The sequence below is a fragment of the Lampris incognitus genome, chromosome 13 (assembly GCF_029633865.1).
Source record: "Lampris incognitus isolate fLamInc1 chromosome 13, fLamInc1.hap2, whole genome shotgun sequence".
In the NCBI taxonomy this organism is placed as follows: domain Eukaryota; kingdom Metazoa; phylum Chordata; class Actinopteri; order Lampriformes; family Lampridae; genus Lampris; species Lampris incognitus.
Window position 1 is genome coordinate 25434383 of NC_079223.1, and position 12884 is coordinate 25447266.

General features: G+C 44.5%; 1 protein-coding gene across 3 annotated transcripts in view; it reads right to left on the minus strand.

The window, feature by feature from the left end:
* Positions 1-4127: 4127 nt before the first annotated feature.
* Positions 4128-12884, minus strand: part of sh3pxd2ab (SH3 and PX domains 2Ab) — a 78798-nt gene continuing 70041 nt past the window's right edge. For 2 of the 3 annotated variants that reach the window (XM_056291864.1, XM_056291865.1), the window contains 5 exons: positions 9131-9248; positions 8237-8562; positions 7946-7995; positions 7737-7856; positions 4128-7211 (listed from right to left, as the gene is read on the minus strand). In XM_056291864.1, the coding sequence (XP_056147839.1) occupies positions 5259-7211; positions 7737-7856; positions 7946-7995; positions 8237-8562; positions 9131-9248 (2567 nt within the window). In that variant the 3' untranslated portion in view covers positions 4128-5258. Of the gene's footprint in view, positions 7212-7736; positions 7857-7945; positions 7996-8236; positions 8563-9130; positions 9249-11565; positions 11650-12884 lie in introns of all 3 variants that reach the window. The other variant, XM_056291863.1, reaches the window with a different exon arrangement.

The window sequence follows — 12884 nt, forward strand, 5'->3', positions numbered from 1 at the left end:
TTGTACATTATGAGATCTATTTATTTTGTCCACTCTTGTGTATTATCACTATTTTTTTTGTTTTGTTTTATACCATTTGTATCGTGTCTGAAAAATATTTTGCTTATTTCATTGCCACTGAGGTGAAAACTTTACAAAACGTTATTCCCCTGTAATGCACTGTTTGTTTGTTTTCGCTGACCTACACGTTACATTAATATGGGATTATAACAAGTAAAGTTGGTATTGCCTGCCTAATTTAAACATGTGTTTGTATACAAGTAAGAGTTTTTTCCCTTCTTTTTCCCTTCTTTTGCACATCTGAGCACCAGATCTTGCCATTTGTGTTGTATTGGTGCTGACATGACATATGTATATATATATATATATATATATATATATGTCATTATAGGCATAGTCCTGACCACCTATGCTATAACCTCTCATATGTGTTCAGATCCTTCTATCCCCCCCCCCCAAATAAAAGCAGCACGTAGAAAAAGACTATCTCCTCATTCAAACACTGGCCTCCTTATGCTTGGAAATTGTTGTTTTGTGCTCATTGTGTGCAAGAGATGAACACCGCTTTTAATGGCTTGTCAAGATGTGCATAAACCAGTGGTATTGATTTCTTATTTTGTATCATCCAAAGCCAACACCCCCCCCCCTTTGGTGATGACACAATAAAGCGAATAGCCAAGTCAAACCTGACCATTTTTGTCATGACTGCTGTGCCTGTTCATTTTTTCTATTTTTTTTTTAAGTAGCAAATTGTGGACAACCTGAATAAGGACAGCATCAATATCACGACCGTGTCCATCTATTGTGTAGCTGCTTGCAAACTAGTCCACTTGTTTATGCCATTATTCAGAAGAAATGGCATCCGGGCAATAATCAAAGAAAAAATAAAAATAAAAATGGATGCCTCCCTCTCAACAGGAATCATTCTCCACAGCAATATTATTTTCTTGTCTAACATCCCAGCCTATGCATAACAAAGGCAAGGGCTTTTAGTAAACAGCTATAACTCACCGAGGGACTGTTTAGAGCCGAGGTATGTAGACCTGGCCGGGCTGATCATCAGTCATTTACTACCCCGCAGGCCTGCCTCTTAACGCGGGGCTCTCCAGTGCGCGCCAGTACAGCCGGTGACGTGTGGATGGGAAACAGGCAGGCGGTGGGGGCCATTGGTTATGGTCGTGTGTTCTCGGAGGTGAGTATGTGTGTGTGTGTGTGTGTGGGGGGGGGGGGGGTAGTATCTCTGTTGTCTGTATACGCGCGCGCGCACACACACACTTTCCACTCGGCCCTCTCGGTGAACCTGGCTGCCTTTCCTTCCTTTCACCGACTTAAGGGGCTTTTGTCATACTGCTTCGAGCGGCGAGGTGCTGCCTATGGGCGGTTGCTCAGTTAAATATATACACGGCGCTTGAAGTGGAAAAAAAAACAAGTGCCAGTACTCCCCTTAATTCACATGTTGGCTTGTGTATCTGCCGGCATCAGTAAATCATTATTACATCCTGAATTTCTACGCAGACTAGCCGCCGACAGAGAAAAGCGTGCAGGCGAGAATGGGAACAGGTGAGCTTGAGCGGTGGTGCCCCCCAGTGCCCCCTGGGTAAGGCAGTTTATTTAGGGCTATTATGACTCACCTGGAGAACCTGATATGGAGAGGGCAGAAAAGAGTACCGGCAGCTCGCGAGAAGCACCGGTGCGCAAGAAAAAGTCACGGTACACTAAAGAGTAATATGTAGCAGTGCCGGTTCTGCATACCGGTGAGTACTGGCCCAGTTCGAGCACTGACTATACGTGGTCTAATGAGGTATTGGATTTGTATTCAGGAGAGTCACGCCGCTTATTGATTTTCAGCGCACCGGCCCGGAAATGGGTTGATGAGACTTTAGCTGTGCGCCCGTTGTCGCCGTTAAAGATTTGAGACAGTGTGTGTGTGTGTGTGTGTGTGTGTGGGGGGGGGGGGTGTCTCGCACACATTACCATGCCCACCGATGGAAGTTAGAGACGCTGTGCTCAAAGCTGTTGAACTGCTGAGCGAGGCTGCCTCCTAGAGGGAAAAAGAGTTGTAACACCGTGGCAGCTCCAGGCAAGTTATTGTTTTATTGTGTCAGCTATGTAAATGAACCTGCCCGTGGTTGTGGAATAATTGTCTGTTAAATCCATATTACTGATGAGACTTAACATTTGTTTTCAGCAGCATATACAATGTTAACACAATAGAATCTCACAAGTCAAAAATTTGTTGTAAACCTACAGACGAGTGACAAGTTAAAGGGAAAACCTGAATGCTTGACCCCTCCAGTGAGGGGGTCCGGGGTCTCTCTAGAGGGAAGGGTCACTGTAAATCAATACAAAGTTATTCTAAGTGATCACCTTTATCCTATGATGAAACACATCTATCCTGATGGGAGTGGTCTCTTACTGGATGACAATGTCCCCATCCGCAGGGCACGAGGGGTCACTGAATGGTTTGAAGGGATGTAAATCATATGCTATGGCCTTCACGGTCACCAGTTCTCAATCCAATTGAACACTTATGGGAGATTTTGGACTGACGTGTTAGACAGCACTCTCCACCACCATAATCAAAACACCAAATGAGGGAATATATTTTGGAAAAATGGTGTTTATCCCTCCAGTAGAGTTCAGAGACTGGTAGAATCTATGACAAGGAGCACTGAAGATGTTCTGGAGGCTCGTGGTGGCCCAACGCCTTACTAACACACTTTATGTTGTTTTTTTCATTTAATTTGCAATCCGTCTGTGCATAACAAAACTATAGAACCTGCTCATTTGACTTTGACCTTTCAGGTGGTATGGAAAACTATTACTGTCCTTACTTGCAAGGGATAAGGTCTCAGACAGCATGCTGAAAAATATTTCTGGAGAACACGGCTATACTACAATGAAATATTTACACAAACCTCTTGGTTTGTTTAATTTTAACCATACATCGGTTTTCAACTTGTGGCCAACGTGCCAACTCCTTTTTAAGGAGGGCTCAATTTTTGGCACAATCAGATTTCTGTAGTTTAGCTGCAAAACTTGTCTTCCCCCCCCCCCCTCCTCCCTTCTTTCTGTAATTTAGGGTTTTGTGCGGAAATAAATTCAATAAAATTTAAATTGAGTAATTTATGTAAGCAGAAAATACTGTAGCGGGCGTCCAGGTAGCGTAGCGGTCTGTTCCGTTGCCTACCAACAGCACCTCTTCTGGTCGGTCACGTTTCCACAGGAAGGAGATAGTCGTAGCACCAGCTTCCTTCAAACTCGTGTCGGCTGCTCTCCCTATTTTACACGCTGAAGCCTCGCATGGATTGCATTACCTTCAGGCCGCGAAGGAGACGTAGGGAGAATGCTTTCGGTTGCTTGGCTGCAGGCGCCCGGATGGGCCATAGGGGTCGCTGGAGAACGACGAGTCCCCAAACACTACACCGATCTACGCTCACTATCCCTCGTGTAAGGGTGGCCTAATGAACGCCTTACCCCGTGGACGCTCTGGCCGTGACCGGTTACGGCGAGTCTGGGATACGAACCTCCCAGCCACATGACGAGCGGACTGCAAGAACGGCGGTGTATTCCGCTCGGCCGTCAGAGCTGCCCATAACTGAATTTAACCCATTGAAAATATCTGCATAATTATAATACAGAAACTGAACAACAAGGTTTGGTACTTTGGGATGATCTGTAGAGCATGGTCAAGTCCTTGAGTTGTGTTGTGTTAACCAGGGACTGAGTTGAAACACATGCTTTATTTGCTTGACAACATGTCTAAAATATGAATGGTGAGAATACACACTTGAGGTCTTTGGCGACACACTCAATATTGACATGTTTTACACTAAGCGTGAGCCTAACTGTTAATTCAACATAAAAGCCTCATTATCGTTAAATTAGGGTCATAAATTAGCTATAACTAAATTGATTTTTAGTGTGAGTCCCCATAGATGTTGTCTAATACACACACTCACATCCCATTTACAGAGGATTTGATAATGAAGAAACTGAGTCCATTTTGATACTGCTGACTGAGATATTTGAGCGATCCCTGAAATATAACAAAGCAGCTTGGGTCTTGTGGGAAAACCTGAATATGAATAATGCAAATGAAAAAGAAAACGATAATGATTGTGCGAAAGTGCATTTATTGATTCATTTGGCACTTTAGTTATCATTTGTCACACAATTATAATTAAACAATGATATTTCTGACACTACTGCAGTTTATTTGTCAGATTTACTGACCAGCAGAAACTGAAAAGATCATCAACAATGATTCACCATGAGTAACTTTTAGAAATGATTTTGCAAATTGTGAACAACTGGCAATTAGTGAGTTCAATAAGAAATAAAATAATGAATTAAACCTGATACCATGACAACTCCACTGTCCATATCATCTAACAACACTATTGTTTTATTGTAAGCAATGAATAAATATTATTGGTTGCTGAGGTTAGGGAAGTCATAATTTGGACAATAACCTGCACAACAGTTAAAAAAGGTGAAAAATACAAGGAAATACATGTCAAGATCATCGGGGATTTTACTGAATGTATTTGGAAAGAGAAAATAGTATGACAAAGTGAAATTCAAATGGATTGTTTCATTCATCATAGGTAAAACAATAGTACAAAATGCTGACCAACAACACATTTCATGAAAATGACACATTAAAAACATGCAAACAGACGATATTTGGATGTGACTAAAACAAAGATGATCTTGTCGTTTGATTTTTTTTTTCATCATACAAAACAGAAAAAAAAAAACATTTAACCGCCCTTGGCATTGTCATATAATGGAAGAATGTCATACATGCAATTATCTTTAAATGATTAAAAAAAACAAAATCATACAATAAACTTACAGAAAATGTTTGAGGGTTGAATACCAATGGACTGAATTACTTTCAAATAGTCTTCTTCAAATTAAAAGTCACTGATGCAGGGTAACGTAACAAAGTGCCTAGCGGTGTATCGGTCCTGCTCTTCCTGGTGTTCTCTTTGGTTCCCACTAAGTCCCAGTATTGTCGCAATTACAATGTTTCCAGGTCATACTGTCATCTAAATTTATTTTTGTAACATGTCTTAGTTATTTTTGAACTTGTCACAATTTGATCTGCCTTCTCATATTGGTGGAGGTACCTGTGAAGTTTTAAATTACTACTTGGAGTCTTGGCATGAATCATTTTCACAAAATAAATGCCTCTGTGTAAGTAGTCTTTACACGCTTTGACAGAATTCTGTCTGCTTCAAACATGAATGCTAGTGCTTTTTCTCGAGGTAATTTGAGGGAACCCATCCTTTCCTAGGTCTTCCACTGTCCAGAACCTTGCAGTACCACCAGCCGTTTGGGTTTTTCTCAAGAACCTCCAGACTGGTCCCCTCAGGAAACCCCATGGTCTCTTCATCCCCATGGTAATCGGCTATGGATACATATACCTCTCTGAGGTTGTTATGGATGATGTGGGGCTTGGGTTTCACTGTGGATATGGGGAGGGCAATTCTCTGAGTGCTGTGGCCAAGAGACTCAGAGCTGCCAGTACCAGACCCGCTCCTGTTGGGTAACACTGTGTTTCGGATCGGCGCAGGGCTGCGGGGCACAGTACCGAAGGAGGCATTGCGTCGCACAGTGGGGCTGGACCGTCGGTGGTCGGTGGAGTTAAGGGACTCATTTCTCCTGAGAGAGCCAAAGGGACTGGGACCATCCTTAATGGGGGCTGATATAAAGACAGACTGGGGTCTGACAACTTGCTGCTGTTTAGTGCCATTCTGCTTCATCGATCCATTGACCAGGCCTGTGGGTTTGGAGAGCCCACCGGGCGGTTTGGAAGGAATGGGTGGGGTAATCCTCTTAAGGTTCTGGTTGATATTATTCAAGGCCTGGACCCTCTGTTCATTCTTCTCCAGGCTGTTGGACTTACTGAGGCTACCCAGTTTGGTGGGGGTACCATCAGACTCTGACCCGGCCATGTCATCTTGTCGCCCAACAGGCTCCAGGTAATAAGTCGGAGCCCAACCCTCAGCATCACCCCAGCGAATATACCACCACCCGCTCTCCTGCTTCTCCAGCACTTCTACCTCCACTCTGGCAGGGAAACTGATTTCAGAGTCCTGGACCCTCTCATAGGGGTCTGTGGTACGATAAAGGGCGCAGCCCTCCAGGTCAGAGTCTCCACGGCTACCTTTGGAGTAAATTGAGGAAAGGTCGGAGGTACTTTGAGAAGAGAAGGAGTCCTCGGAAGATACGACCGAAGCTGTCTCTGAGTCCTCACCTTTGGAGGTTTTGGTACCATTCTTAAGCTGACCTGTAGGCCGTAGCTGTCTTCGTAGTGTACTGATGTCCATCTTCTCTGCGCTGGAGGCTTTTGCCATCTGAGGTTTAGGCCTCACCACCGGCTTTGGTTTAGAGTAGGATTTGGTGGTGGAGGCTGCTTTGGTGTCCTCTTGGTCTTTCTTAAGCCTGGACTGCTGGGAGAAGTCTAAGGTGTTCTCAGTTGAGGCAGATTTAGGACTGGAAGCCTCCTCAGCTTTGGTTGAAAATGGACTCCCATTCAGGTCAATCTTGAGCTTGATTGCTGCAGGTCTCCTCCCTCCTGATGTGGGTTTTGAGTTTGCAGTCCTGCCGGTTTCTGACTGGACACTTGTCTTGGAAGAATTTGAGTCCCTGCTGTACTGCCTCTCAGGTGTTTCTCTAAAGGGCCTAAAGCCATCATTCTCATAGATACACTCTTCCTCTCCCCCTGCCTCCCCTTCTGCCTCATGGCCATCTTCAAATGATTCACCCATCTTGAAGGAGGCACTGTGGAGGGACGAGGCTGGGGAGGGCTTAGAGGACAGATGAGAACCCCTCTCTGAAGAGGCATCCTCAATCTTTCCATCTACCAAGGAAGTATCTCCCCTAAGAAACTCAAACTCAGACTCCAGGTCCAAATCGCCAATGGCAGGAACATCATACTCCGGCTCTTCATACACAGGCCTTCCGGGAGACACGGGGGATTCTGGGGCCTCAGATCCAGGGCTGCTGGGAGGGGCCGTCTCCACTGAGTCCTGTTTCTTCACAGGTGGTGCTGGAGGTGGAACTTTAGGGCGGCTCAAAGTGCTTGTTCTACGATTCAGGTTAGGCTTTTTTCGTTTGTCAATATAGGAGCAGGGAGCCCAGCCCTCCTTCTCTCCTATCTGGACATACCACCAACCACCAGAGTTCTTTTCAATTACCTAAAACAAAGATCCACAACAGAGCAAGTTTAACTTTTACATAGAGTTAGGCAATAATTCAAAATTATAATTTATCGTCTTTCAATTGCATTGTATCAGGATGAAGTTTGGATATTGTCATATTGTGATACACAATTTTGTGACCTAAGTTAATGATGACAATAATTTCTTGACTAAAATTTCTCACAAAATTAGATATGATGTGTTTGAGGGTGTATTATTGAAAACTAGTTTTGGTTTGTGCAGTACCAAACTGTTCAATGTGATTACCTTCGGTTGGATTGTTAAACATGGTATTTCTACAGATGTAAGCAGATATTGTAATATATACTGACATCGTGTAAAATGCCACATGATTATTGTGATATTAATCTCACAATATGGTATTTGCTTTGCAATGTTTTGATTTCTGTTGGCTTATCACAGATTATGGTAATCACAATAATGGTACTATAAAGGGAAGGCTGATGCACAAAGGAAATAACACATTGTAACTGAACTTTTCAAAAATAAAAAGGAGCTTACCTCAGCTTTTTGTCCTCCATTGAAGCTGATACCATCTGATATGCAAGACTGAAATTCTGCAATTGTGTAATACTCTGCTTCAACTGTAGGAGGCTCTGGTGGTGAAGGCAACTGGAACCCCTGTGTGGAAATGACAGCAGGGTCTTAGGTTTCTTCATGTGGGAACCAAGAATGTAAAAAAAAAAAAAAAGACCAACAGATAATCTTACCAGGGTTGCATCTCTTCGGGGAGGAGGTTTTTGCCTGAGAACAGGGGAACCTGTGAAAAAACACCAGATTATATGAATACATTTCAGGTGATGTCACAGTTAGCCCAGAGATACCATGAAACAGTTTGGATATGTGTTACCTCCGGCTTGGTCGGACATCTGTACAGACACAACTGGCTGTGTCTGCAGGTGGGAAGCCGGATGTGAAGAGTAGGGTAATTGGCCAAGTACAATTGGGGAGAAAAAAAGAGGGGGGGGGGCAGTTTGGATATAAACAGGAATGAAACTTACCTATCTCCACTCGGTGAGGGGCAATACGGGCTATGGCCGGTGAGGCAGGATCCGCCTTGTTCTTTCCTTCCTGAGCTGGACTAGCAGGGTCAGAACAGGGGATAGGCAAGCTGATATCCTTCCTGGCCACCTGGGGGCTCTCCTCGGCGAAGCCTTCGGTCTGTACATCCTTCTCACTCAGAGCTTTCTTGTTCAGCAGGTTGCTGATCTCCATGATGTTGCCAATGATCTCCACCGGACTGGTTGGCGGCTTCTTTCGGGAGGAGAAATCATCCTTTACCTTCTTTAAGTAGGAGGCTGGAGCCCAGCCCTCCTTATCCTGGTATCTGGGGAGGTTGGAAGAGCATAGGAGCATGTTATTTTTCTTTTTCTTTTTTTTTCCTCCCCAATTGTACTTGGCCAATTACCCCACTCTTCTGAGCTGTCCCGATCTCTGCTCCACCCCCTATGCCGATCCGAGTCGGGCTGCAGACTACCACATGCCTCCTCCAATACATGTGGAGTCACCAGCCACTTCTTTTCACCTGACAGTGAGGAGTTTCACCAGGGGGCGTAGTGCGTGGGAGGATCACGCTATTCCCCCCAGTTGTCCCTCCCCCTCGAACAGGTGCCCTGACCAACCAGAGGAGACACTAGTGCAGCGACCAGGACACATACCCACATCTGGCTTCCCATCTGCAGACACGGCCAATTGTGTCTGTAGGGACGCCCAACCAAGCCAGAGGTAACACAGGGATTCGAACTGCCGATCCCCGTGTTGGTAGGCAACGGAATAGACCGCTACGCTACCCAGACACCCCCATAGGAACACGTTTGATGTGTCAGAATTGCAAAGTGTGATGAAAGCAGTACTCCACATATTATATACATAAAAGCATGTCCACAGATACTTACCGAATAAACCACCAGCCCTCCAGGTTCTTTTGAATCACCTCCACAATGACTCCCTTCTCAAAGGCAATCTCATCTTTTCCCTCGCTGGAGTAGGGCTGCACCGTCACATACTTCTCTTCTGCCAAGGCCAGAGCAGAGAAGGACGTGTGAATTATGGTCACAGCCTGAGAGCTATAACAGCTCTGAAATAACAACACAATATTCCAAAGAAGAAAAAAAGCATCAACAAAGGAAATCAAGAAAAGAGATAAAGCGTAACTTCTCAGAACTATCACTATGTGTTACCAAATTATATAACTAATCATCATATAACAGATATGTCATCAGTGGCTGGAATTACTTTGAAAACCCTTTGACGCTTAGGTGTTGATTCAGTCCAACTCTCTTCTGTCTTTATAAAAAAGAAAAGCAGCCTAAAATTAATAAAGTGGACACCTGGCCTTGTGGCAGCTAGCGTCACCTCCTAACTCAGCACATGACAGAGAACAGAGGCCTCATGTTGATTTGTGACTTCTCTCAAGAGACCAGGGGGCACAAACTGTGACAGTATTTCCACTCATTAAGGAGCAGAAGCCCCATCCTCTCATAAAACACAGACAAAATGGGTAGAAGGCAGGTGCTCAAATGAAAAAAAAGTTGGCTTGCATGTTATCTGTTGAACTGTACTACGGCATTCTGTATTCTTTTTTTTTGAGGGGGGGGATTTTTCCCCCTTTTTCTCCCCAATTGTATCCGGCCAATAACCCCACTCTTCCGAGCCATCCTGGTCACTGCTCCACCCCCTCTGCCGATCCGGGGAGGGCTGCAGACTACCACATGCCTCCTCCCATACATGTGGAGTCGCCAGCCGCTTCTTTTCACCTGACAGTGAGGAGTTTCACCAGGGGGACATAGCGTGTGAGAGGATCACACTATTCCACCCAGTTCCCCCTCCTCCCCAAACAGGCGCTCTGACCGACCAGAGGAGGCACTAATATAGTGACCAGGACACATACCCACATCCGCCTTCACACGGCCAATTGTGTCTGTAGGGACGCCCGACCAAGCTGGAGGTAACACGGGGATTCGAACTGACCATCCCCGCGTTGGTAGGTAATGGAGTAGACTGCTACACCACCCGGACAACATGGCATTCTGTATTCTAATCTACCTTTATATGTTTCCCCCAGTCTGCACGCTTACAAGGCTCTGAAACGGATGAAATGGTGCGCAAGAGGAGCACCATGTACTCACAAACACTAGTTTCCATGCACAGAAATGTAAATAGATCAGTAAAGGATATTTCCTACATGGTTGTTCTTTTTTCCCTCGCCCCTGAATTCTGACGCTCCCGGCTTTTCTTTTCTTTTCTTTTTTTTTTTACATTTCTGGACAAGTAGAGTATTTCCCCACCGGGCAGCCTTGTCTATGTGGCTCCGTTAAGAGTCTTTTAACCAACAGGGGCAAACTTTACTTCATATATTACATTAACCTCAACATTCATTGACAGAATTACTTGTATACACTATTTTTTGTGGAGTCAGCAAGAGTTCAGCTTTTTTTTTTTTTTTCACAAAGTAGGATATGGGCCTGGGGTGGAAAAATCCCTCTGTCTCTCTCTCGCTCTCTCTCCTCAGCATTCAGTTCTGTGGAAACCATTGCCAGGCACATAACTTGCGCTGATCTCAAATAGCCTATCCACACTCATCTGTCAACAGTCCAACTGCATCTCTTGTCAGAAAACTTTTTAAAAAAAAAACCTTCGCCTTGGTAAGGCGAACATGTACAAGTGCAAACAATTATCACCCTTTTGCTAATGAATTGAGTGAAAGTCTTCATTTTCAGTCATCAGTCTCGGTTGCTATCAATGCCACATCTGAAGAAGTCTGGGTCTCCGCCTCACAAGCCTTCAAAAAGCTCATACGTGGGCATGTTTGATATGCTCATAAAAAAAGAAAAGCCAAATTAAGTTCCACAATATAACATGTGATATTTCTAGGTCTATTACTCAAGCGGTTTTAGATAAGTGGGTAGTTTTGTCTATAATTTGGAAATAATTGGAATTGGCCCACAGTGCTTATTTACACAAAAAACAGGTTAGATGGGGCAATTTTGTGATATGATGTCAGTCTAATTTTCATAATTGGCGGATAAAGTTGATGATTACACCTTTGTCTCCCAGGCTCATTTCATGTTAGTGTCAGTCAGTGGTTACTTGTTGTGGGTGGTGGCTCATGATAATGACGATGACTGGAAGACAACATGGAAGACATGACTGAGCAATCATGGGCATTTGGAAAAGGGACAAATCACCAAGCTTTAGGATAGCAGAGACAATATTAAAAATGAGATAAAGAGAAGAACAATGTCAGCAGGGTGACAAAGAGAGAGGTTAAGTAGGGTGTGGGGGCAGGGGTAGGTTGGGTGGTGGGGGTGGGTAGTCTGTCTCAGGTCACCTCGGCTCTGCTGCCTGCTGATGACACCCCCCAACGTCCACCGCCGGTCCAGCCTCTTCAGATGCGCCTTACGTCGCTTTGTTACTGATGGAGGCATATGGTGAGCAGGCAAAAAAGAAATAAACAAACATGGGGAAAAAAACAAACATGGAAAGCGAGCACAGACATAGCAAACATGGATCTGACAGCAAGAGGCCTGTTATTAGTGACATGGAGGACATGAGAACAGGACCACATTGCATGTTGGATGGTGAGCATGGTTGGATGGGCGAAGGAATGTTACAGAGGAAGTGTTAAACCGAGCCACCTTCTCCGCGGCTTGTAATTAGCATGTTGTTAGCATGGTTTTCCCATCCTGTCCTGTTCACAGCATCTGGGACACACGTTTTCTGTTCCAGGAACACTGTCCAATTAATGGAGCACCCCCCCCCCCCGAGTTGGAGTTGTGGGCTATAATTCATCAGCTCTTTTGTTAGTTAAAACACACAAGATGGGAGTGATTACTGCCAACTGAGAGGTCTTTTGTCATGTGCCAGCTTCATAAATGGGGATGCTTACGTAAGTGGTTTAATTTAAGAAAGAGCCATTTCCTTGCTAGATGCGCTTCTAAATGTCCAGTGACAAATGGATAGCAGACAGAACCACGGGAAACGTGAGGAGAAAGTAAAACGTGGAACCAAATTAAAACTCGACATCTATGAACCGTTTAGTATAAGTACAATAATTACTCGAATTTCAACCAATGAAGAAACCATAAAATAGAAATGGCTCTCAGAATTACTTTAAAACAATGACTACTGAAGAATGGATTCATATGAGCGTGAAATATGACTGCTGTGAGCAGAAGGATGTGCACACGCTGTCAGCATTATGACACTGAATTTAACAAGAGGGGAAAGACTCATAAGCCAAACTGCCTGAGCTTTCAATACATCCATGTCTTGGCTTTTTCTATGATATGCATGCATGAATTACAGTTTCGGTTTTCCAGAAATATGTCGCTCTATTTGTGACAGACAGATGGTACAGATTATTGGAGACCATGGCACTGACAGGGGAAAATTGGAATGAGTTTGGGCCATCGCCATGATTGACTAGACACATAAAAACTGATTACACTGACAGTGGCAGCACAGACACTTGGGGGGCAGGTAATACTCGCTACCTGCTGTTTGCATCTGGGTATTTCAATGTTATCTCCTCCCCCCTCTCCGATGTGTGACTAATGTTTTTTTCTTGTCTCTTCTCCCATGTGTGTGAATGGTGTGATGTGAGTGTGTGTGCATGGTGTGTGTGCATGTGTAGTCTGTCCTCCTGTC